This window comes from Neoarius graeffei, chromosome 16, assembly GCF_027579695.1.
Source record: "Neoarius graeffei isolate fNeoGra1 chromosome 16, fNeoGra1.pri, whole genome shotgun sequence".
Lineage (NCBI taxonomy): Eukaryota > Metazoa > Chordata > Actinopteri > Siluriformes > Ariidae > Neoarius > Neoarius graeffei.
Genome location: NC_083584.1, coordinates 21,062,921 through 21,090,010, shown reverse-complemented (window position 1 = coordinate 21,090,010; position 27,090 = coordinate 21,062,921). Strand labels below are relative to the sequence as shown.

At 43.9% G+C, this 27,090-nt stretch overlaps 1 protein-coding gene across 3 annotated transcripts in view; it reads right to left on the bottom strand.

The window, feature by feature from the left end:
* Positions 1–26,329, bottom strand: part of LOC132899972 (transmembrane protein 196) — a 31,210-nt gene extending 4,881 nt beyond the window's left edge. For all 3 annotated transcript variants that reach the window (XM_060942009.1, XM_060942010.1, XM_060942011.1), the window contains exons 1-2: positions 26,165–26,329; positions 21,687–21,743 (exon numbers count right to left, since the gene is read on the bottom strand). In XM_060942009.1, coding sequence (XP_060797992.1) covers positions 21,687–21,743; positions 26,165–26,329 — 222 coding nt within the window. The remainder of the gene's footprint in view (positions 1–21,686; positions 21,744–26,164) is intronic.
* Between the last annotated feature and the right edge of the window lie 761 nt (positions 26,330–27,090).

The window sequence follows — 27,090 nt, the reverse complement described above, 5'->3', positions numbered from 1 at the left end:
TGGGTGAAACCCAGAGGAGAGGCTGGCAGTGGCTCCGATGACCTTGCAGAACCCGTGCCACACTCGGGAGGAGAACTGGGGCCCTCGGTCTGAGACGATGTCCTGTGGAAGACCAAAGACTCGGAAGACATGATTAAACAAAAGTTTCGCAGTTTCAAGAGCAGAGGGGAGTTTGCACAGTGGTATGAAGCGGCAGGCCTTGGAGAATCTGTCAACTAAGACCAAAATGACCGTGTTACCTTGTGACTCAGGGAGACCCGTGATAAAGTCGACTGCCACGTGGGACCAGGGACGCCGGGGAATGGTCAGAGGATGCAGGAGACCCTGGGGACGCTGTCGTGGGTTCTTGGTTCTGGTGCAAACCTCACAGGACAGGACAAATGACCTTACTTCCTTCTCCATGTTAGGCCACCAGAAGCGTCTTTTCAGGAAGTCCAGGGTCCTCCGAGCTCCCGGGTGGGCGGTGAGAGGGGAAGAGTGACCCCACTGGAGAACCTTGGCCCGGGCTTGATGTGGGACGTACAAGAGGCCTGGTGGCCCCGTCCCAGGACCGGGGTCCTGGCGTTGGGCTCGTCGGACAGCCTCCTCAATACCCCAGCGGACAGGGGCCACAATCCGGGACACAGGGATAATAGGCCCGACTTCATTCTCCCTGTTAGTGGCAGAGAACAGTCTGGACAGTGCGTCAGGTTTGGTGTTCTTGGAGCCGGGGCGGTATGAGAGGGTGAAGTCAAACCGACTGAAAAACAGGGCCCACCTAGCCTGTCGAGGGTTCAGTCTCTTGGCTTGCTGGAGGTACTCCAGGTTCTTGTGGTCAGTCCAAACCAGGAATGGATGTTGTGCTCCCTCCAGCCAGTGCCTCCACTCCTCAAGGGCCAGTTTGACCGCTAGCAGTTCTCGATCCCCCACATCGTACCGGGACTCAGCAGGACTCAGGCGGTGGGAGAAGTAAGCGCAGGGGTGCAGCTTTCCTTCCGAACGTTGAGAGAGCACCGCGCCGACACCACTGTCCGAGGCGTCCACCTCCACGATGAATGGTTGGGAGGTGTCCGGGAGAACCAGAATGGGTGCCGTGCAGAAGCGGTCCTTGAGGTCTTTGAATGCCTTTTCTGCCTGAGGAGACCAGCCATAAGATCCACCTGTCCCTTTGGTGAGGTCTGACATGGGTGCTGCCACAGAACTGAAGTTCCTGATGAACTTGCGGTAGAAGTTAGCGAATCCTAAGAACCGCTGAACCTCCTTAACGGACTTGGGAGTAGGCCAATCCCGGACGGCCAGGGTCTTGGCAGGGTCCATTTGGAGTTGGCCTGTCCGTACAATAAATCCCAGAAAGGAGACCTCGGGAACATGAAATTCGCATTTCTGGGCCTTGGCGAACAGATTGTTCTGTAGCAGCCTCTGGAGAACCTGGCGGACATGGTGGCGGTGCTCCTGCACGGTCTTGGAAAAGATAAGGATGTCGTCGAGGTAGACAAAAACGTATAGGTTAATCATGTCCCTTAAGACGTCGTTGATTAGGGCCTGAAAAACAGCTGGTGCGTTGGTGAGTCCGAAGGGCATCACCTGGTATTCGTAGTGCCCAGACGGGGTGTTAAAGGCAGTCTTCCACTGGTCTCCCTGTCGGATACGGATGAGGTGGTATGCGTTCCGTAGGTCCAACTTGGTGAAGACGGTGGCGCCTTGGAGCAGGTCGAAAGCTGTGGACATCAGCGGAAGGGGATATCGGTTGCGCACAGTGATCTTATTCAGGCCCCTGTAATCAATACATGGTCGGAGCCCCCCATCCTTCTTGCCGACAAAGAAGAAGCCGGCTCCAGCAGGTGAAGTGGAGGGTCGAATAAACCCAGAGACCAGGGCATCTTTGAGGTATTCCTCCATGGCCTTGCGTTCTGGCTGAGAGAGTGAAAACAGTCTGCCACGAGGAGGGGTAGTCCCAGGGAGCAAGTCGATGGCACAGTCGTAGGCCCGGTGCGGAGGAAGAACGGCGGCCCTGCTCTTGCTGAATACCTCCTTGAGATCCCAGTACTCTGTGGGAACTTGAGATAACTCGGTGAGATCAGGGGGCTCGGCAGGAGACACAGGAGAGCTAGAGAGCAGACAAGAGGCATGGCATGCAGGGCCCCATTCCACAACCTGGCTTGTTACCCAGTCTATGCGAGGGTTGTGGCGAGTAAGCCAAGGAAGGCCTAGAATAACTGGGAACTCAGGTGAAGGAATCAGGTGCAGGGATATTTCTTCCTTGTGACCTTGAGACTGGAGGAAAACTGGAGAAGTAACTTGGGTGACTCTTCCATCACCTAACGCTTGGCCATCGAGGGCAGACACAGACAGTGGGACTTCAAGAGGTGCAGTCGGAATATTGAGGCTTTGGGCGAAGTGAATATCCATAAAGTTCCCAGCCGCCCCTGAGTCTATCAAAGCTTGACAAGAGTGGACAGACTCACCCCAGGAGATGGAGACCGGGATGTAGATTCCTTGACCAGGGAGTCCGGGAGAGAGGGTAGGCCCCGTCACAACCCTCCCTCGGCTGGACGGGGCGGTCCTTTTCCCAAGAGTTCGGGACATGATGCTCGGAAGTGACCAGGCTTGCCACAGTAGATGCAGCACTTGTCCCTCCTTCTGCGCTCCCTCTCAGATGCGGAGAGGCGAGTACGACCCACTTGCATGGGTTCTGGACAGTAACTGAAGGAGGTAGACGGTCTCCAGGTAGAGGTAGGGAGGCTGGGGGGGCTCAAGGCTTGGTGGCGTTCTCTCATCCTGTTGTCCAGACGAATAGCATGTGAGATGAGGGTTTCGAGGTCACTTGGGCATCCAATAGAGGCCAGACCATCCTTGATGGGGTCAGACAGACCATGGTGGAAGGCTGACACCAGGGCAGTCTCGTTCCATCCACTTACTGCTGCGAGTGTTCGGAACGAGATGGCGTAATCTGCGACGCTTCCTCCTTGCCGGATGGACATGAGCTTTCGGGCTGCGTCGGTACTGATGTCTGCCTGATCGAAGACCCGAAGCATCTCTTCAGAAAACAGCTGGAAATCAAAGCACTCAGGTCCCTGTCTTTGCCAGATAGCAGTAGCCCAGGCTCGCGCCTTACCAGCTAATAAGGTGATCACAAAGGCAATCTTGCGGCGATCCGTAGTGTAGGTGGTAGGCTGAAGCTCAAAGGTGAGTTGACACTGGGTAAGGAACTCTCGGCACTCACTGTGCTTGCCGTCATACCTCTGTGGTGCAGGAAGGCTGGGTTCGCGAGGTGAAGAAGGCAGCATTGCAGGAGGCACTGGAGCAGGAGTGGGAGCTGGATCAGGAGCAGGAACTGGATCAGGAGATGCAGGCAGAGATGTCAGCTGTGCCAGGGTTTTCCCAATTTGCTGAAGCAGTTCCTCGTGGCGAGCGAGGGCCTCACGTTGGCTGGTGAGCGTACGTCCATGAGCGTCCATGGTCGCTCCGAAGCGTGTCAAAGCTGCCATAATTCCCTGAAGGTTGGCCGGGTAGACAGTTGAAGCAGCCTCTGCTGAGTCGGTCATGACGGAGTCTTTCTGTTAGGGTTTTGCTGGGATTCGAACCTGGTTCGTTGGTGTGATAATCCAGCAAACCCCCACTAGGCCACCAGGGGGATGACTCAAATGCAGAGGCGTGAGGCGGAAGTAGAAAAAGAATCAAAAGGTTTATTTAAACTATATACACTATATACAGGGCAAAACAAAAGACAAAAAAAAAACCAAAGAGTATAATCCAAAAGAAAAGCAAAGTGCAAAAATTCAAAAGCTAAGAAGATCAAAAAACACAGTACAAAGGAAACTGGAGATAAACATAACAGCACAAAGACTCCGTGACAAGAGGACTGAACTCAGGGGTATAAATAGACAAACTAATTAAGGACACAGGTGAAGATAATTAGGCAATTAACACAAACACAAAACACAGGAACAGTGGCGGCCTCTAGAGGCCAAAATAAACACGACATGAAAAGGAAATAACAGCGGCCTCTAGAGGCCAAAACAGTCCTAGTCCTAACAGAGAACACTGAACAACAATGGTGTGCATGGCAGGGTTGCAAGGAAAAAGCCACTGCTCTCCAAAACAACATTGCTGCTTGTTTGCAGTTTGCTAAAGATCACGTGGACAAGCCAGAAGGCTATTGGAAAAATGTTTTGTGGATGGATGAGACAAAAATAGAACTTTTTGGTTTAAACGAGAAGTGTTATGTTTGGAGAAAGGAAAACACTGCATTCCAGCATAAGAACCTTATCCCATCTGTGAAACATGGTGGTGTTAGTATCATGGTTTGGGCCTGTTTTGCTGCATCTGGGCCAAGACAGCTTGCCATCATAGATGAAACAATGAATTCTGAATTATACCAGCAAATGCTAAAGGAAAATGTCAGGACATCTGTCCATGAACTGAATCTCAAGAGAAGGTGGGTCATGCAGCAAGACAACGACCCTAAGCACACATTGTTGTTCTACCAAAGAATGGTTAAAGAAGAATAAAGTTAATGTTTTGGAATGGCCAAGTCAAAGTCCTGAACTTAATCCAATCGAAATGTTGTGGAAGGACCTGAAGCAAGCAGTTCATGTGAGGAAACCCACCAACATCTCAGAGTTGAAGCTGTTCTGTATGGAGGAATGGGCTAAAATTCCTCCAAGCCGGTGTGCAGGACTGATCAACAGTTACCGGAAATGTTTAGTTGCAGTTATTGCTGCACAAGGGGGTCACACCAGATACTGAAAGCAAAGGTTCACATACTTTTGCCACTCACAGATATGTAATATTGGATCATTTTCCTCAATAAATAAATGACCAAGTATAATATTTTTGTCTCATTTGTTTAACTGGGTTCTCTTTATCTACTTTTAGGACTTGTGTGAAAATCTGATGATGTTTTAGGTCATATTTATGCAGAAATATAGAAAATTCTAAAGGGTTCACAAACTTTCAAGCACCACTGTAGAGGATAAAAGTGGAGACGAGATTAATAGCCGTTCTGGATTCTGCTGTTCTGTTGTTTTTAGTACGGAAGAGGTGTTATCTAATGTCACCATAATGCAGCCACATCACTTTTTAAAAGTAACTTTTACCTCCGATTGTTTAGAGAGTGCACTCTCAGCTTGTGTTATTTAGCCACAGTCACGATTCCCATTAGCACTTTACCGTTGATTACAATGACCCACACCAGCTCTAATTACCGTGTTACTATTGCTGTAAGTGCACTGAACATTTGAAATTAGAAAAGACACACCCATTTTGATTAGCCACAGTTCTGCAGTCAAGCCTGGAGCCAGTAGGCATAAAATGAAACCTGATGGATTAGTGGGAAACTCTCAGTTTGGAAGAGGTGTATGGGTCATGGAGGGATCTCTGATCCCTATAGTAGTTCTGGGGGGATCCAGGGAAAGCTTGTGATATTTCGAACAGCAGTTAATGAAGTGGGCCACCACTGAATCATCTCAACTTACCCTCATCTGTGACAACTAGGCCAGATTCCCTTGTGTGTGCTCTAAATGAGAATCTAAAATAACCCAGTTGCAACAGTGCAACACAAAAGCTCAACACATTATGTAGTTTAAGGTCCTCGTAAAAAGAGTTAATATTCATTCATTATACCGCTTATCCATCAGGGTCACATGTGACCTGGAGCCAACCCTAGCTGACACTGGGTACACCCTGGGAAGGTCACCAGTCTATCACAGGGCTAACACAGAGACAAACAACCATTCACACCTATTAGATTTTATTTGTCACATATACATTACAGCACAGTGAAGTTCTTTCCCTATATTAAACCCATCTGAAGCAGTGAAAACCCACGCGCACAAACACATTACATTTAGCAGACACTCTTAACCAGAGAGGCATACAACCTACCCAGAGCAGCCTGGAGAGCATTTGGAGGTTAAATGCCTTGCTCAAGGGCACTTCAGCCATTCCTTTTGGTCCAGTGACTTGAACCAGCAATCTTTTGGTCCCAAAGCTGCTTCTCTAACCATTAGGCCATGGCTTCCCCCACATATACGTGTGTGTGTGTGTGTGTGTGTGTGTGTGTTTTCACTGCTTCAGAGAAAGAACTTCACTGTGCTGTAATGTATATCTGACAAATAAAGGGACCTGGCGACTTGTCCAGGGTGTACCCCGCCTTTCACCCATAGTCAGCTGGGATAGGCTCCAGCTTGCCTGCGACCCTGTAGAAGGATAAAGCGGCTAGAGATAATGAGATGAGAATGACAAAGGTTTCTATTTCTAAAAATCTAATCAGAAATTTTCTGTAACTGTTTTTTTTTAACTGGCAACAAAATCTGCCAATCAACAGACTTCACTTTTATGAAGTTTAAATCTCACTTGGCTTGATAACGCATATGCAGTACTGATACTGATCTAAAGTCCTTCCCATGCCATGCCCTGGTCTTCCCAGGTAGTCTCCCATCCCAGTACTAACCAGGATGCAGTGGGCGGCGCCAATCTCCGTTTCCGTAGCCCTTGTCCTCTCACCTATACAGCTAGGGTTACAGTGGGGGGCTAGTCCTCTGATAACTGCGAGAGTTTGGCTCCCCACTCACATCTGTATTGCAGCGTGCCTTTCCAGATAGCAGTAGGTACCATGTTTTATGATAGTCTTTATGATAGTCTTTGGTATGAACTCGCAATCTCCCAATCGAGAGTCAGACACACTAACCACCAGTCGAGTCACTAAACATTGAGTCCGATTCCAGTCTCGAGTGCCTGGTGTTCAAGTTCGAGTCAAGTCCAAGTCATTAAAAAAAACTTCGAGTCGAGTCCGAGATGAGTCCACTACTGTTCCGAGTCAAGTCTGAGTCAAATCCACTACTGATCCAAGTCAAGTCCAACACAAAACCCGCTATCAACAGAGCAATGAACATAGCGTGTCACTTCCTTCTCTGAGTGGAGTCTTACCAAACAATGATTGAAGTTCGAGATTGTCCCTGTCGTCTTCTCAATAGTTCTTCTACATATGGAACACATAGCAGTACATTTTTTCCCACTGCACAAGAAGCCTTTATAAGCAAAGTGGACAATCCTAGGGGCGTTCTCTCCAGGCATTTTAATGCCATTAACATTAGTTTGTTCCTGAACATGACGTATGAACGGGTAAATGTGCATTCTCTTGCATGAAATTAGTATACAAATTAATGTAGGTATAAATATCTCATCTCATCTCATCTCATTATCTCTAGCCGCTTTATCCTTCTACAGGGTCGCAGGCAAGCTGGAGCCTATCCCAGCTGACTACAGGCGAAAGGCGGGGTACACCCTGGACAAGTCGCCAGGTCATCACAGAGGTATAAATATCTTTTGCCAAATTATTATGGCATGTTACAAAAATAAAGTAAAAATCAGAGTCTTCATCTCCAATTTACGAGTCCGAATCCAAGTCCGAGTCATCAGTGCTCAAGTCCAAGTCAAGTCACAAGTCCATAAAATTAGGACACGAGTCCAAGTCCTGGAATCGAGTACTACAAGCCAGCTCACGGTTACTAACACGGATACTAGTAAACAATCCTGATGCCATAGCAAGGCGATTCTTGTGGTCTAAAAATATCACTTTTCTCAATGAATAAACACAAACAAAAGCATGTCATATAAAATGATCAATAATGGGGCTTATTTTACACCCAAACACTTGACACTCAGCATCTTTAGGATTGTTCGCAGCAATTTAGAAGCGATGTGTCCACAAGATCCAATAGCCTCAGTGAGTCATGTATAGAGTCAGTGACATCATGATTTGCACTCAGAGCGCGATATTTGAACCTCGGAGAGAGTAAGATGGCAGTGCCCAGGGACATTTGTTTTTCTTTTAAAATGAAATCTGTACACAGTATACAGGTGCGAATATGAACAAGTGAACACTCAAACATGTTTTGTATGGATATTATCTGTCAGTATAAAGGAGTTTACTTTTTGGGTTTTGTTCAGCTTTAAAGAGTCAGCAAATTCTCTGTGTTGTTATTATAAATTTATTTATTTTTGGAAAAAGTCCAAAGATTTCGAGCATCTGCTCTCAACCTTTCTCCTCCCACCTGAGACCTGCCACTGTGCTGATTCTGTATCTGACATTTTGCTGTGCCATTATTTTGTTACCTCTGTGTACACTCTTTTTTTCCTGTTGGTCTAAGCAATGCAAACAGTTTTAGATAAGCACTTTCCCCCAAAAAACCTGCAGGCTGTACTGCTTTACTACAGCAAGCAGAAAGTGATGAGCCAGTGGAAAGAGTGCGGGTAATTTACAGCCATTTCTAACACGGCAGAGTATCCTAAATGCCATTACAAAGAGCCATTATGAAACAAGAGAGGCTATCAAATCCATCATTTACTAATGTGTGGAAACATTTCAGTCATTCCCATGTGCGTATAACACATTCAGGCCAAGTTTACATTAGACCGTATCTGTCTCGTTTTCTTCGCGGATGCACTGTCCGTTTACATTAAAACACCTGGAAACGCCGGGAAACGGGAATCCGCCAGGGTCCACGTATTCAATCCAGATCGTGTCTGGTCTGGTGCTGTGTAAACATTGAGAATACGCGGATACGCTGTGCTGAGCTCTAGCTGGCGTCGTCATTGGACAACGTCACTGTGACATCCACCTTCCTGATTCGCTGGCGTTGGTCATGTGACGCGACTGCTGAAAAACGGCGCGGACTTCCGCCTTGTATCACCTTTCATTAAAGAGTATAAAAGTATGAAAATACTGATGCAAATACTGCCCATTGTGTAGTTATGATTGTCTTTAGGCTTGCCATCCTTCCACTTGCAAGTGGTAAGTGACGCGCATGCCCGACATGCACTGAGATCACACACACAGCGGCTCAGTCCCAAATCACTGCTTGTGCACTCCACTCGCGCGCTCTGTGAGCTGCGCAGGGCCGGAGTGCGCACCCTCCAGAGGGCACTCGCTGTTCAGGGTGGAGTGATTTGGAGCGCAGGATGCCTGCGGAGCCGAGCGTATCCATGTATTGGCGTTGCTGTGTGCACGCGAATTGTGTATTGCCGTTGCTGTGTGCACACTAATCATTTTAAAAACGTTAATCTAATGATCCGGTGATACGGTCTAATGTAAACCCCACCTCAGTCACCAAAAGAAAGAGTGAGAATGGAATTCGGAGAAAGAGATGAGGCAATGGATGTAGAAGATGAAGAAATAATGTAAAAGTAACTGATTATGGTGCAATAAAAGGGAGGATGGATGGGGATGGGTGCTTTATAGACACATCAGAGATAAGTCAAGAGAGAATATGAACAAGGGGATGAGAGATATATCGAAGAGAGGGAGAGAGGACGGAAGAAAAACAAGCCATCAGAGAGAGACAGAGTGAGGGGATGATGTCAAGTCCTTTCAGACTAGGTTTCACTTTGCTATAGATTTGTCATTAACACTCTCTCCTACTGTATGACTCCTCCACCTTTCTTTTCAAGGTGTCTAATTGAATCTCCTCCTCCGTGCAGTATCACAGCGTAGAATGTTTCTGTACACATGCAGGAAATGCCCACATCTTTGAGACACGGCCACTGAGGAAATGCAGTGAAGGTCCCATTTAACAGGAAGAAAAATTCCACTGACTCACACAGAAAAGATTTATTTACTTGTATGAAATATTAAGTGGATTGAAATGGCTTTTGTGGCTATTTATTGGAGCTAAAATGTAGTTATCAGTTCTTAAGTATCCACTCAAGTGTTCACTCAGTTATTAAAACTGTCATTATTCCATCCACATTCACTGGATATGAGCAATCGCACGCTCTGATTGGCTACTCTACTACTAGGATATCAGCTCATATACTGTGAGGAGAGAAAAACAAAATGGCGGAGCGTGTTGCTGAACCAACCGAGGATAAAATAAAAACTCGACTTGAAAAGAAAGCCCCAAAAATTCCATTCATTATCTCTAACTGCTTATCCTATGCAGGGTCGCAGGCAAGCTGGAGCCTATCCCAGCTGACTATGGGCGAGAGGCGGGGTACACCCTGGACAAGTCATCAGGTCATCACAGGGCTGACACAAAGAGGCGAACAACCATTCACACTCACATTCACACCTACGGTTAATTTAGAGCCACCAATTAACCTAACCTGCATGTCTTTGGACTGTGGGGGAAACCGGAGCACCCGGACGAAACCCACACAGACACGGGGAGAACATGCAAACTCCATACAGAAAAGCCCTCGTTGGCCACTAGGCTCGAACCCAGGACCTTCTTGCTGTGAGGCAACAGTGCTAACCACAACACCACCATGCCACCCCAACCCAAAAATTGTTATCGAGTATTTAAAAGAAACATAAATAGCTAAAAGAATATAGTTTTCCCCCCCCCAATATCTCCTGTTCCACACGCCAGCCCAGTTGGCGGTGGTAATGTACCTTTAAGTTGGTTTGTCAACCTCCAAAAAGACCCTAAAGAAGAAGAAAAAGCAGAAGAAAGCCCCCAAAATACAAAAAAAACCCAACAAAATATGGAATGAAAGTATATGATGGTAAGAACTTTTTTCGAGAATTATTATTATAGCATTTTTCACAAATTGCTACTGCCATTTCACCGGTTTGTTTACATTCTAAGTGGAAATGATTTGGTCAGATGTTTTGTGTAAAGTTTTTATTTTTCGCATTTGTAAAAAATAAAAATGCTCTGTTTCTCAAAATCCAGTGAATGTGGATAGAATAAAAGTTATTCCACTCAATCTCATCGTACATGGCTTATAGCCTACTCAGCGCTACGCGTCTTGTTGTCTATCAGCTCATGTATGACTCGATTTCGTGGAATAACTGTCATTAGATTACAAGTAACATTATTTATTGATAGACCTGCTTGTTTTGGAGTTACTGAGGGTTCGATTCAACACCATTCAAGTGATCAGATAAAACAAATAATAAATGGAATAACTTTTCCCACCATGCCTCTAACACAATTAAAAAAAAAAAAACTGCAGACCCCCTGGCTATGTTCCACACACTCCCCAGACCTCACTTTGAGTACCACAGGTTGATCTAAATAATATCCGATAGGACAAAGTGTTAAGCAACCTTAACTTATGTGAAACACCTCAGAATTTAAGTAAGAGGTCAGTGTGTTTGAGTTCTATTTGATTTCTTACAAATGGAGTCACAGGAAAAAGTATGGGTATGGAACTATCCGTGCCCCAACCTTAAACTTTCAACTGAGTGTTGTGAATTTTGTTACACATCTGCATTAAATGTTGTTGTTGTTGTTGTTGTCGTCGGTCAGTTTAGAATAATGTCTTTACCAAATCATCGAGCTTTTCAATATATACTGTAATGGGATTTTACTCAGGCCAGAACTATCTACACTTAAAGTCAAACAAAACCCCTCAAATAAACTCCTTTATACTGACAAATAGTATTGATACAAGACACGTTCGAATATTCATTTGTTCATGTTTGTACCTGTATACTGTGTACAGATTTTTTATTTTAAAATAAAACTTCCCTGGACACTACCATCTTACTTTGTCTGAGGTTCACATATTGCGCTCTGAGTCCAAATTACATGAGAGAATCTGAGATTGTGACGCCATTTACACACCACATGACTTACCGAGACTGAGATCTAGTGGATACATCGCTTCTAAATTATTGAAAACCACTCTGAAGATAACTGAGTTCCAAGTGTTTAGATGTAAAAATAAGCCCAAACATTGCAAAGGGAAATTTTTTTTATGCCACTCTACCGAATGGAGAAGGAGCGTTGAATATAGTTTATGATATTGCATGGTTGTCAAGACAACATGACGTCACACGTCGGAGACGTAAAACTTCCGCGCTAGCGAGCGACTGTGACAATTTGTAAACAAACATGGCCGCCAGGTTCGCTTTGTTAAATATGGAAGGTTTTGAGAGAATTTTGAAAGAGAAAGATACGTTGAACACCTGAAAGGAATGTGTACAGTATGTATAATAATAATAATAATAATAATAATAATAATTAAAGCCGCAAGCGGCCTCGACGGGCCCTCGTGCCAGTGGCCAAGGGGGGCGGGGGCAAGCGTCCCCGCGAAATAACTTCCACAGCTTCTTTGGCAAGAGACATTACCACAAGGTAGTGGTGTGAAGGAAAAGCATTATGGAATTATTTATCAAAAACCCGTGTTGGAGCAATTGCGTCGGCCAAAAACAGTGCCCCCCATGGACGAAAATTCCCAAATTGTGGTATACAACGACATGGGAGGTAGTAAGAGGGTGGCCGTGAAGTTTGACCAAATTTGAGGAAAGATTGGATTTTTTGCCCAAAAATAGCGCCCCCAGTGGCGAAATATCACAGAAATTGGGTAACATGTCAGAAGCCCAATGAGTGATTTGCGTGTGAAGTATGAGCAGTTTTGAGCAATTAGAAGATTTGTTATGAATTTTTAAGCATGTAAAATTTTGCAGTGAAAATTGATTGACGTATAACTTCTGAACGGTTTATGCTACGTGAAACGTTTTTAGAAACTTTTGTCAGCCATGTCTGTAGATCATGTCTATCAATTTTGGAGACATTCCTATGAACGGTCTAGGAGGAGTTGCGCCGTGTTCGTGGCCATGCATTTCGCACAAAAGTGAAATTACCTCACTTCCTGTTGGGCGTGGCTAACGCATTGGCATTACATTTTTGTCCGGCTTAGTGTGATACATATGCGTACAAAATGGCATGCCACTACTACAAACTACATGGCAACCAGGCACCTTAATGCGGGAGGCCAAAATCACAACGAGTTAGGGGGCGCTATAGAGGCCCTGAGGGCCGCCTGGATCTGGGCTTCTGGTTCTCAGTAGCGGTGGCAGTCTAAGAAAAAGGAGCCAAATTTCGTGCGTTGTCGACCATGGCAAGCGCCCCAAGAAGGGTCTGGTAAAGAGTTTGCTGGACAAGTTTGACAGATCAGAAGCTGCAATATCATTGTTGCCATAACCAGCACCCCCAGGGGCGAAAGTGCACAAAATTTGGTGTAGATGTCAGGTGAGCTATGAAGAGTTTGCGTATGAAGTTTGATGACAATTGAGTAAATAGAAGATGAGATATAGATGTTTGAAGAATAAATTTTTTGGTTTTTCCCATGTTAGTAGGTGGCGCTATGCTGTACATGAGCGATGATGAGTTGGAAAAATAAGTGTCTACAACAGCAACGTACTATCACAAGGTAGTGGTGTGAAGGAAAAGCGTTATGGAATTATTTATCAAAAACCCGTTTTGGAGCAATTGCGTCGGCCAAAAACAGCGCCCCCCATGGACGAAAATTTCCAAAATGTGGTATACATGACATGGGAGGTAGTAAGAGGGTGGCCGTGAAGTTTGACCAAATTTGAGGAAAGATTGGAATTTTTGCCCAAAAATAGCGCCCCCAGTGGCGAAATAGCACAGAAATTGGGTAACATGTCAGAAGCCCAATGAGTGATCGGCGTGTGAAGTATGAGCAGTTTTGAGCAAGCAGAAGATTTGTTATGAATTTTTAAGCATGTAAAATTTTGCATCGAAAATTGTTTGACGTATAACTTCTGAACGGTTTATCCTACGTGAAACGTATTTAGTAACTTTTGTCAGCCATGTCTGTAGATGACGTGTATCAATTTTGGTGACATTCCTATGAACGGTCTAGGAGGAGTTGCGCCGTCTTCGTGGCCATGCATTTCGCACAAAAGTGAAATTACCTCACTTCCTGTTGGGCGTGGCTAATGCATTGGCATTACATTTTTGTCCGGCTTAGTGAGATACGTACGCGTACCAAATGGCATGCCACTACTACAAACTACATGGCACCCAGGCACCTTAATGCGTGAGGCCAAAATCACAACGACTTAGGGGGCGCTATAGAGGCCCTGAGCCCCGGCCAAGTTTGGGCTTCTGGTTCTGAGTAGCGGTGGCAATTCTCGGAACTGGTGCCAAATTTCGTGCGTTTTCGCCCATGGCAAGCGCCCCGAAAATGGCCCAACAGCGGAGAAAAATAAAGAAGAAGAAGAAGAAGACGGAAGAAGAAGAAGAAGAAGACGGAAGAAGAATAATTAAAGCCGCAAGCGGCCTCGACGGGCCCTCGCGCCAGCGGCCAAGGGGGGCGGGGGCATGCGTCCCCGCGAAATACCTTCCACAGCTTCTTTGGCAAGAGACATTACTCCCACAATGGTGACAAAGCACAGAATTGGACACAGAGTACACGGTGCGCTGAGATGTTGTCATGGACATAACATTGTATGCCATGGCTTCCCAACCAAATTAATGTATTTACCTCATCAGTCACCAAGCTATAGCTACATAGGATTGTCTTCTGTTAGACATCTATTAGTCTGTATGTAACGCTACAACACTTGCTCCCGACTGCCTACCCATTCCCCACAAGTCATGTGTGTTTAAGGCAACCAAAACAACATACTCCTGGTGCCTCATGATTGTAAACACCTCTCCTGCAACTGCTACAGTGCAATGAGCGCCCCCAGTGGTCCACAAGTCATGTGTGTTTAAGGCAACCAAAACAACATAGTCCTGGTGCCTCATGATTGTAAACACCTCTCCTGCAACTGCTACAGCGCAATGAGCGCCCCCAGTGGTGAAAGTTCACCAAATTTGGTATACATGTCAAGGGACCTATGAAGAGTTGTTTTGTAAAGTTTGATCAAGTTTGACCAATCAGAAGCCGAGATATAATTTGTTGCCTGAAAACAGCGCCCCCAGTGGCAAAAGTTCACAAAATTTGGCACATATGTCAGGTGACCTGTTAAGAGTGTGCGTATCAAGTTTGATCAAGATTGAGAAAATAGAAGATGAGATATTGATTTTTGAAGAATAATTTTTTTGTTTCTCCCATGTCAGTAGGTGGCGCTATGCTGCACATGAGCGATTATGAGTTGGAAAAATAAGTGTCTACAACTGCAACATACTGTCACAAGGTAGTGGTGTGAAGGAGAAGAATTATGGAATTATTTACCAAAAACCTGTTTTGGAGCAATTGCGTTGGCCAAAAACAGCGCCCCCCATGGACGAAAATTCCCAAAATGAGGTGTACATGACATGGGAGGTAGTAAGAGGGTGGCCATGAAGTTTGACCAAATTTGAGGAAAGATTGGATTTTTTGCCCAAAAATAGCGCCCCCAGTGGCGAAATATCACAGAAATTGGGTAACATGTCAGACGCCCAATGAGTGATTTGCGTGTGAAGTATGAGCAGTTTTGAGCAATTTGAAGATATGTTATGAATTTTTAAGCATGTAAAATTTTGCATTGAAAATTGATTGACGTATAACTTCTGAACGGTTTATTCTACGTGAAACGTATTTAGGAACTTTTGTCAGCCATGTCTGTAGATGATGTGTATCAATTTTGGTGACATTCCTATGAACGGTCTAGGAGGAGTTGCGCCGTTTTCGTGGCCATGCATTTCGCACAAAAGTGAAATTACCTTACTTCCTGTTGGGCGTGGCTAATGCATTGGCATTACATTTTTGTCCGGCTTAGTGAGATACATATGCGTACCAAATGGCATGCCACTACTACAAACTACATGGCAACCAGGCACCTTAATGCGGGAGGCCAAAATCACAATGATTTAGGGGGCGCTATAGAGGCCCTGAGGCCCACCTGGATCTGGGCTTCTGGTTCTCAGTAGCGGTGGGAGTCTAAGAAAAAGGAGCCAAATTTCGTGCGATGTCGACCATGGCAAGCGCCCCAAAAAGGGTCTTTTAAAGAGTTTGCTTGCCAAGTTTGACAAATCAGAAGCTGCAATATCATTTCTGCTATAACCCGCACCCCCAGGGGCGAAAGTGCACAAAATTTGGCGTACATGTCAGGTGAGCCATGAAGAGTTTGTGTATGAAGTTTGATGAAAATTGAGTAAACAGAAGATGAGATATAGATTTTTGAAGAATAAATTTTTTGGTTTTTCCCATGTCAGTAGGTGGCGCTATGCTGTACATGATTGATTATGAGATGGAAAAATAAGTGTCCACAACAGCAACGCACTATCACAAGGTAGTGGTGTAAAGGAAAAGCATTATGGAATAATTTACCAAAAACCCGTTTTGGAGAAATTGCGTTGGCCAAAAACAGTGCCCCCCATGGACGAAAATTCCCAAAATGTGGTATACATGACATGGGAGGTAGTAAGAGGGTGGCCGTGAAGTTTGACCAAATTTGAGGAAAGATTGGATTTTTTGCCCAAAAATAGCGCCCCCAGTGGCGAAATATCACAGAAATTGGGTAACATGTCAGAAGCCCAATGATTGATTAGCGTGTGAAGTATGAGCAGTGTTGAGCAATTAGAAGATTTGTTATGAATTTTTTAGCATGTAAAATTTTGAAGTGAAAATTGATTGACGTATAACTTCTGAACGGTTTATCCTACGTGAAACGTATTTAGAAACTTTTGTCAGCCATGTCTCTAGATGATGTGTATCAATTTTGGTGACATTCCTATGAACGGTCTAGGAGGAGTTGCGCCGTCTTCGTGGCCATGCATTTCACACAAAAGTGAAATTACCTCACTTCCTGTTGGGCGTGGCTAATGCATTGGCATTACATTTTTGTCCGGCTTAGTGAGATACATATGCATACCAAATGGCATGCCACTACTACAAACTATATGGCAACCAGGCACCTTAATGCGGGAGGCCAAAATCACAACGACTTAGGGGGCGCTATAGAGGCCCTGAGCCCCGGCCAAGTGTGGGCTTTTGGTTCTGAGTAGCGGTGGCAATTCTCGGAAGTGGCGCCAAATTTCGCGCGTTTTCGCCCATGGCAAGCGCCCCGAAAATGGCCCAACAGCGGAGAAAAATAAAGAAGAAGAATAATATAATAGTGAACTCTTACAAGAACAATAGGGCCTTCGCCCTATAGGGCTCGGGCCCTAATAATAGTGAACTCTTACAAGAACAATAGGGCCTTCGCCCATAGGGCTCGGGCCCTAAATAATAATAGTGAACTCTTACAAGAACAATAGGGCCTTCGCCCATAGGGCTCGGGCCCTAATAATATTGGCTGGCTTTTCTTCGTGGTATATCAGATACATTCCATTCAGCTACTCATCTTTGACTTGTTCAAGATCATGCTAGGTGAATAGAATTTGATATACAGTGGTGCTTGAAAGTTTGTGAACCCTTTAGAATTTTCTATATTTCTGCATAAATATGACCTAAAACATCATCAGATTTTCACACAAGTCCTAAAAGTAGATAAAGAGAACCCAGTTAAACAAATGCGACAAAAATATTATACTTGGTCATTTATTTATTGAGAACAATGATCCAATATTACATAAGTGTGAGTGGCAAAAGTATGTGAACCTTTGCTTTCAGTATCTGGTGTGACCCCCTTGTGCAGCAATAACTGCAACTAAACGTTTCCAGTAAGTATTGATCGGTCCTGCACACCGGCTTGGAGGAATTTTAGCCCATTCCTCTGTACAGAACAGCTTCAACTCTGGGATGTTGGTGGGTTTCCTCACATGAACTGCTTGCTTCAGGTCATTCCACAACATTTCAATTGGATTAAGGTCAGGACTTTGAGAACCTGTTCTCAAAAAGATTGCGTTTTGGGCACCCAAAACGCTGGTGCCGTGTGGACGCCAGGCCTAAATGATAAGCAATTGTATCAGAGTCACCTGAATCCGTTGCTGTGTGGACAGGCCCTCAGTTTATGGACAGATGTCCTGACATTTTCCTTTAGCATTTGCTGGTATAATTCAGAATTCATTGTTCCATCAGTGATGGCAAGCCGTCCTGACCCAGATGCAGCAAAACAGGCCCAAACCATGATACTACCACCACCATGTTTCACAGATGAGACAAGGTTCTTATGCTGGAATGCAGTGTTTTCCTTTCTCCAAACATAACACTTCTCGTTTAAACCAAAAAGTTCTATTTTGGTCTCATCTGTTCACAAAACATTCTTCCAATAGCCTTCTGGTTTGTCCACGTGATCTTTAGCAAACTGCAAACGAGCAGCAATGTTCTTTTTGGAGAGCAGTGGCTTTCTCCTTGCAACCCAGCCATGCACACCATTGTTGTTCAATGTTCTCCTGATGGTAGACTCATGAACATTAACATTAGCCAATGTGAGAGAGGCCTTCAGTTGCTTAGAAGTTACCCTGGGGTCCTTTGTGACCTCGCCGACTATTACACGCCTTGCTCTTGGAGTGATCTTTGTTGGTCGACCACTCCTGGGGAGGGTAACAATGGTCTTGAATTTCCTCCATTTGTACACAATCTGTCTGACTGTGGATTGGTGGAGTCCAAACTCTTTAGAGATGGTTTTGTAACCTTTTCCAGCCTGATGAGCATCAACAACGCTTTTTCTGAGGTCCTCAGAAATCTCCTTTGTTCGTGCCATGATACACTTCCACAAACATGTTGTGAAGATCAGACTTTGATAGATCCCTGTTCTTTAAATAAAACAGGGTGCCCACTCACACCTGATTGTCATCCCATTGATTGAAAACACCTGACTCTAATTTCACCTTCAAATTAACTGCTAATCCTAGAGGTTCAGATACTTTTGCCACTCACGGATATGTAATATTGGATCATTTTCCTCAATAAATAAATGACCAAGTATAATATTTTTGTCTCATTTGTTTAACTGGGTTCTCTTTATCTACTTTTAGGACTTGTATGAAAATCTGATGATGTTTTAGGTCATATTTATGCAGAAATATAGAAAATTCTAAAGGGTTCACAAACTTTCAAGCACCACTATACCACTCAATGCCACCCAATATTATTTCATTACTTTGAAGGATCAAGCAGCAAAATGGCTACATTTCGTTGCTTTTGGTACTGATTACCACACCCAGGTAAGCTTACTTTTAGCATTATCACAACTTTTAAAACAGATAAATTGATGCTATGAAGATATATTTTTAATTAAAATCTTTGGGGGGCATATCAGGGCACTTGCCATGATCGGTAAACGGAGTTTATTTTTTGCATTTTGTTTGGCTTTAAGCTTATGAGCTTATGAAGAGCTAGTGCTCAAAAAAGTGTCATGAAAACCGATGGTTCATGGTTCATTTACTGTATTATGTCATGCTAATGAAATGTATAATATTGAGAATAATACCACAACACTGTTGAATTCTCAAATCCCATTGGTCAGAAGGTGTTGATTCATTTTCTATAACAGAAGCTCTGACAATACTACCAGCTGTAGTTCAAACCACAGGTTTACATCAATGTGCACCTTTTAATAACTTATAGTTTCTATAGTAACAGTTTACACATGGACTTGTAAGATGGACACGCCACATAAAACAGACTGACAAATGTATAATCACTGATATGGTAAAGTTTTCTATTTGGTGAAATTTATTTAGCATACAGTACCAGTCAAAACTTTGGACACACCTTCTAATTCAGTGTTTTATCTTTAATTTTATGAATTAAAAGCACTTCATGTCTTAAAGTAATGATGGATGTAATTTCTCTTTACTTAGTTAAGCGATTCTTGACATATGAATTACTACAGTTTTGGTGTTGAATAGGGCTGTTTACTGTATTTTTATTATTTACTATTTACTATTTGATCTCGAACACATTAAGAAGGCAAGAAACTCGTCCACTAATTAACTTTTGACGAGGCACACCTATTAATTGAAAAACATTCCAGGTGACTCCCTCATGAAGCTGGTTAAGATAATGTCAATAGTGTACAAAGTGTCATTAAGGTAAATGCTGGATACTTTGAAGAATCTAAAAATGAAATGTTTTGGTTCTTTAACACGATTTTGTTTAACACATAATTCCATATATGTTCTGTATGTTATTTAGTAGTGTTGATGTCTTCAGTATTGTTTGACAATGTAGAAAATAGTCAAAATACAGAAAAAACTATGAATGAGTGGAGTGGGGTGTACAAACTTTTGACTGATGATGTATTTGGAAGGAGTCTCCAGTGTGAGCTGTAAATTTAAATCCTACAGGAAAGTCGGAGGGCGGTGCAGTTTCTCTGCAACTTCAAGAGAAAGTAATTAACAATTATTTGCCTCAGGCTCAGTGAATACCGGTGATTAATAACCGAGACGAAGTTTTGGTTATGATTCACCAATATTCACTGAGCCTGGGGTGGATAAATGTTTTAGTATAAATACACAGGTGATTATTTAAAAAAAATTCCATTAAAAAATCATTTATTTCAATCTTCAAAAGCAGCATGCAGACTTGTCACTTATCTACGCCGAGTCACCTAAAATACTTTGTTTTGAAATCGATAAAATAAATCACAATCCCACTTTACCTTTGAATAGTTTTAGACCAAACTTCGTCGCATATTTAGTGCTTTTAGGAGCAGCATTTTCTTTCATAATTAATTCTTCCTCACTTACGGTGACAAAGCAATCGGCCGCCATTTCGCCGAGCCACTCGAGGTGATTATCGAAAAATAGTCCGAATTTCTCGAGCAATCAGAGCACGCGGTTTTCTATAATCACCTCCATATTTTTCTCATAAGATATAAAAAATAATGACCCCTCATAGTTGTAATTTGTAATCTAAGTGGTAACTGGAACTAACTTGTTTCATGATAATCATTAGCAAATTGCTGTGGTATAAAAGGAATAAAATCCTTCAGGAAAACAATCAGCTTTAGACTGGGTTACATGACATCATTGTATTGTTGATTATTAGCTCATCCAACTGACGTGATGAGTTTATGCCATCGTGTTGTCCGTTGTCCACATTTCACGAAAATTGCTTCTTCTCTCTCAATTCTTCACTGATTTTTATTCTTTTTGGCAGGAAGGTAGGTCTGCCTGGGGTGCATATGGCTTCTATCCAAATTTGCATAATTGCAATTAATAATGGAGATATGGAGTAATTAAGCCCTAATGAGCAGTTTGCACATAAATCACTTATTCTCTCTCAAGTCTTCACCGATTTTGATTCTTTCTGACACGAAGGTAGGGGTACATAGGGTGCATATAACTTCTACCCAGATTTCCTTAATTATAATTATTAATTATGTTATGGACTAATTAAGCCTTAATGAGCAGTTCAACAAAAAAAATCGCTTCTTCTCAGTCAATTTCTTCGTGTTTTGGATTCTCATCTCATCTCATCTCATCTCATTATCTCTAGCCGCTTTATCCTTCTACAGGGTCACAGGCAAGCTGGAGCCTATCCCAGCTGACTACGGGCGAAAGGCGGGGTACACCCTGGACAAGTCGCCAGGTCATCACAGGGCTGACACATAGACACAGACAACCATTCACACTCACATTCACACCTACGGTCAATTTTAGAGTCACCAGTTAACCTAACCTGCATGTCTTTGAACTGTGGGGGAAACCAGAGCAGCACGAGGAAACCCACGTGGACATGGGGAGAACATGCAAACTCCACACAGAAAGGCCCTCGCCAGCCCCGGGGCTCGAACCCAGGACCTTCTTGCTGTGAGGCAACAGCGCTAACCACTACACCACCATGCTGCCCTGTTTTGGATTCTTTCTGGCAAATAGGTCGGTATCCCTAGGATGTATATGGCATCTATATATAGCTATATATAGTGTATATAGCTTGCAACATTTATTGCGCAAGGTGGCCCACTTTAGATCGTTCCTTCTGGGCTAGATGGGGCCAGAGTGAGCTATGCTGTCATTAACAGTTTCGTTTTCTTATAACAGTGTGTCCTGTTGTGTTTTATTCCTTATATGTGTCCACAATGACAAGATCTTATAAGTACAGGTAAAATAGTTGTCACTACTCACAACCAGACCAGTCCTTTTCCTCGCACACAGCATCCCACAGAGCCCACAGACGAGGAACTAGAGGAGGAGACAAAGCAGAAACACCTTACTGTGCTGTGTTAAAAATGCTCAATAAAAGAATATTGAAACATCACCACCCTGGCTTGAGGTCCGAAACAGACTGCATGCATGCTATAATTACCCATACTATCCTTAAATTTGCTGTATATCTAGCCCAGTCAATAAAGTGCAGTACATGGATGTGAGCTGGACAACTGTATCATAAAAAGACTTGCATTATAGATCATGTCTGACCTGATGCACCCAAGAGGTTTACACTAAATAGCCCAGAAGAGGAGTTGTAATTGGTTTTAGTACAGACTAGGAGAACTCTGACTGACTGAATGTCTGGGATCATGCCATGTGTCTCCAGATCACTTTGATGTGTCAGAGAGTTGAGATATAATCCATCAGTACTAAGATATAATAAAGGAAGGAAATTCAGTTCTGTGAAATAATGATGAAATCTGTTCTCCACTGCAGAAGGGAATGTATTTAAAATAAATAGTCTGACACTATTTAACACATATACTGCAGATGTGTTATGCAGTGTCAAACTATTTAGTCAGATCCACATACTATAAAGGAGATTTGGGACAGGGGAGACTTGGGACAGTTTGTATTCCCATAAATTAATTTCAACCAATCAGGTTTTAGATTACATCAGAAGTTGAAGTTAGATGTTGCCCCTTAGAGTAACCAACTTCCTTTGGAGCCACGAAGCTGGACATTGCACCGAGGTTTGTGCAGTTAAATATTTTTGTCAATCAAAACTTATATTTTCTACTTCACCTCCACCTCCATTCTATGGTGTAATGTATGCTGGTGAATCGGGGATTTGTTAGGAATTAAAGTATGTAGCCAAGAGTCACCAGATATAGTAGTATTTCTTAAACTTAAATTCTGTGGAAAAACATGTACAGATTTTTCCCCCCCAAAATGTTCAGATGGGGAGAGTTGGGACAGTTCATCATGTTAGTTTTTTCTTATTATTTACAAATACAAAATTGTTTAAAAATGTTTGGGCGGGGGGCAGTATGGTGGTGTAGTGGTTCGCGCTGTCGCCTCACGGCAAGAAGGTCCGGGTTCGAGCCCTGCGGCCGACGAGGGCCTTTCTGTGCGGAGTTTGCATGTTCTCCCCGTGTCCGCGTGGGTTTCCTCCAGGTGCTCCGGTTTCCCCCACAGTCCAAAGACATGCAGGTTAGGTTAACTGGTGGCACTAAATTGACCGTAGGTGTGAATGTGAGTGTGAATGGTTGTCTGTGTCTATGTGTCAGCCCTGTGATGACCTGGCGACTTGTCCAGGGTGTACCCCGCCTTTCGCCCATAGTCAGCTGGGATAGGCTCCAGCTTGCCTGCGACCCTGTAGAACAGGATAAAGCGGCTAGAGATAATGAGATGAGATGATGTTTGGGTAGCATGGTGGTGTAAGTGGTTAGCACTGTCACCTCACAGCAAGAAGGTTCTGGGTTCAAGCCCAGTGGCTGATGGGGGCGTTTCTGTGTGGAGTTTGCATGTTCTACCCAGGTTTCCCCCAAAGACATGCAGTTAGGTTAGCATGGGAAGGCCTTGGGTTGAAATGCCCAAGAGTGGTGGTGTGCACATATGCAGCGGCTTTGCTCTCCTATGATGAACTAAATTTCATTGTACATTTGTACAGTGACAATAAAAGCATTCTATTAAAAATGTGGGCGTGTCCCTGCATGGGGATTAATCTTATTGAAAAAAAAGATTGATTTGAAGAACTTTATTCCTCACATGTACACTTGTGAAATTCCTCTGTGCATTTAACCCATCTGAAGCAGTCAACACACACATGTGAACAATGAGTACACACACATACCCAGAGCAGTGAGCAGCCATGCTACAGTGCCAGGGGAGCAGTTGGGGTTTAGATGCCTCACTCAGGGGCACCTCAGCCTAAGGCCACCCCATGTTAACCTAACTGCATGTCTTTGTGGGAAACCAGAGCACCCGGAAGAAACCCACACAGACACGGGAAGAACATGCAAACTCCACACAGAAAGGCCCCCATCAATCACTGGGCTCGAATCCAGAACCTTCTTGCTGTAAGGCGACAGTGCTAACCACTACACCACCCATTTCATTCCTTTATTGACATTTCATTTCATTATTTCATTCCTTCTTGAGAATGGGACTGTTCTGTCGAGTCAGGTTTTGGGTAAACGGACATTTTTCTATCGCCGTACCAGCATTGTGTGTTCATACAGTTCATATATTACAAGTTTTGATAATAAATAAAAATTAAACATCTGGGATTAAGCTTGGTATTTTATTTTTGTCCCATGTCTCCCCTTAATGTCTCATGTCTCCCTGCAAAAAATTATGACAGAAAAAGTGAAGCTTGAAGGCCAGTATATGTGACAAGCTGAGAAACTAATGTTGTGGTAAGAGGGCATAGTAAATACTCTCTAATGCAATACGAATGTGACGCTACCTGCAAAGAATTTCACACAATCTACAAAAGCTGAAAACTTGTTGCAAGTTTCCCCGCTCTCCCCTATATAGTCAGAACCGCACATATATTTAAGTATTATAGAACAGTGGCCAATTTAAGAGTATGGATATACGCTCTTAGAAAGAAAGTGTACCAAAGCGATATACAAATAAATTGAATTGGATTAAAGTGTACCTTTCTTTGTGGTACTTGAAAGGGTGTGTAACTTAGTGTGTATTTTTTCCTTAGACGCACCTTTACAGGTTTACTCCAAAAACTAATTATCATATATTTATGTACCTTAAATTATTCTTAAAGCTACACTATATCCATGTTTTCAGGCAAAACAGAGATAGTAAAGATATACAAAGCTGTATCCTTGAGGGTATCACCACAGCAACAGGGAAAGGTACAGCTTGGTGCTATTTTTTTCATGGTGTACGACATCTAAAAACAAATATAAAGCTATTTTTTTCACATAAAGAAGCAGCATAGTGTACTACTGCTTGTCACTTATAAGTGAAACCTCATCCTGCAGATTTAATCACATCTTTTACCAAGAATTGTGAACATCGTGCACCTTGAAACCTCATCAGGTACAGCCAAGTTATAAAGAAGTACACTACATTCACTATCCTTGAAAAACCTTCTAAATGTATAGAAGATGTCCCCTTGAGGGGTTACTGCTTTATATTTTCATTTCAGCTTTTAATTTGCTCTTTATAATATTCCTAACAATGCGAGACTCTAGAGCTGGATTAAAATCAGTTCTCATCTCATCTCATCTCATCATCTCTAGCCGCTTTATCCTTCTACAGGGTCACAGGCAAGCTGGAGCCTATCCCAGCTGACTACGGGCGAAAGGCGGGGTACACCCTGGACAAGTCGCCAGGTCATCACAGGGCTGACACATAGACACAGACAACCATTCACACTCACATTCACACCTACGGTCAATTTAGAGTCACCAGTTAACCTAACCTGCGTGTCTTTGGACTGTGGGGGAAACCGGAGCACCCGGAGGAAACCCACGCGGACACGGGGAGAACATGCAAACTCCGCACAGGAAGGCCCTCGCCGGCCCCGGGGCTCGAACCCAGGACCTTCTTGCTGTGAGGCGACAGCGCTAACCACTACACCACCGTGCCGCCCCTAAAATCAGTTGTCATAGAAATAAATATATGTACAAGTGTGTGGATATATGGATATAGACCAGATTTTTTTTTTTTTAAGAAATAACTAGACTGCATTCAGTGGCCTCACAGCAAAAAGGTTTTGGGTTCGAGCCCAGTGGCTGATGGGGGGGTCTCTCTGTGTGGAGTTTGCATGTTGTCTGCGTGGGTTTCCTCCCACAGTCCAGTGACATGTAGTTAGGCTAATTGGCTACTCTAAATTGCCCATAGGTGCCAATGGTTGGTTCCCAAGCCCAGAAATGAGAGGAGGAGGATGTTGTGGCAGGAAGGGCATAAAACTATGCTCCAATTAATATGGCTCAATAAGGTCCACATGGGCCCTGACTTGGCAACAGTGCTGGACAAGGAAGAAGAAGAAGAAGAAGAAGAATAACTAGACTACATGCAATGCACAAGCTGAGAGAATTGCATATATCTGCGAAGTTTTAGGGTATTAGACAGAAGTTTGCACCTTTATAAATATCCTTATAATAATAGAAAAAAATGCCTTAAATATGCTGTAGTGTTTGGAAATTTGCCTAAAGGGCAAAATGGCAGAATTGCGCATAGTTAGAAGGTTTTAATGGTTAATAAACTGAAGTTTGCTTATTATTTACTCCATGAAATATAGGTTACTGTGTGTAATAGGTCTATGTGGAGGTGTAAGACGGACAGACAGACAGACACACAGATTTGCACGGAAAAAGCGCACAAGTTACGCATAGCGCATAGGAGTCACCGGAATGGTTACCAGATTGGCGTTTTTGCGCAAACGCAACAAAGACAACACAATGTAAAGTGAAACGTACACACACCCCGCTCCACACCGGGGACGCGTGACCCTGCTGCGTCTTGTGCTCGTTTCGCGCTCTGCTGATGGCCACGGCTCCGAGCGCGATGCTGGCCGCACCGAGCCCCACCTGCAGCACGGACAGCACCAGCAGACTGCACACGATCTTCCGGCTGCTGCACATCCTCTCTCGGGCATCGTTCCCACAGCTCCCGAGCAGTGCGGTCCACCACGGGCTTGGCCCACCTTAATCCATATAGTTCTCTTCACTCCTACTCACACTGCGCTTCTGTCCAAGTCCAAATCCAAGTCCTGTCGTGTGAGAGTGTAAGACTGTAGATCACTCCTGCAGAGTGTAGATCACTCCTGTAGAGATCCTGGACAGTGAACCTCTGAGCTTCAAATCAAGCCCCTTTCTCCATGCACGCACTGCTCCACTAAGGAGAGATGAGTACTGGAGCAAAGTGTTTACAGTGCATTATAAAGGCAGTCTCTCTCTCTCTCTCTCTCTCTCTTTCTCTCTGTCTCGGTGTACCCACACACACACACACACACCTCAGCCCCTCCTCCAGACCATGCCCACTCACAGGTCAGTATCAGAGAAGCAGGGAGCGGATGCATGCGGCAGTTTGAATAGTTTTAGTGCTAATGCAGATGCACTTACAGTAAGCTATTAGAGGGCACACTGGAATATGTGTGTCTTTGGAGTACACATTACACCCTCACTCATAGCTAAAGGTACAAAACTGGAAATTTCCTTGCAGCGGCAGTTCTGGCACCCTGGGTGAAATTATTTGACAGAACACTGAACAATATTATGCAAAATAAACAAACAAACAGTGGTGCTTGAAAGTTTGTGAACCCTTTAGAGTTTTCTGTATTTCTGCATAAATATGACCTAAAACATCATCAGATTTTCACACAAGTCCTAAAAGTAGATAAAGA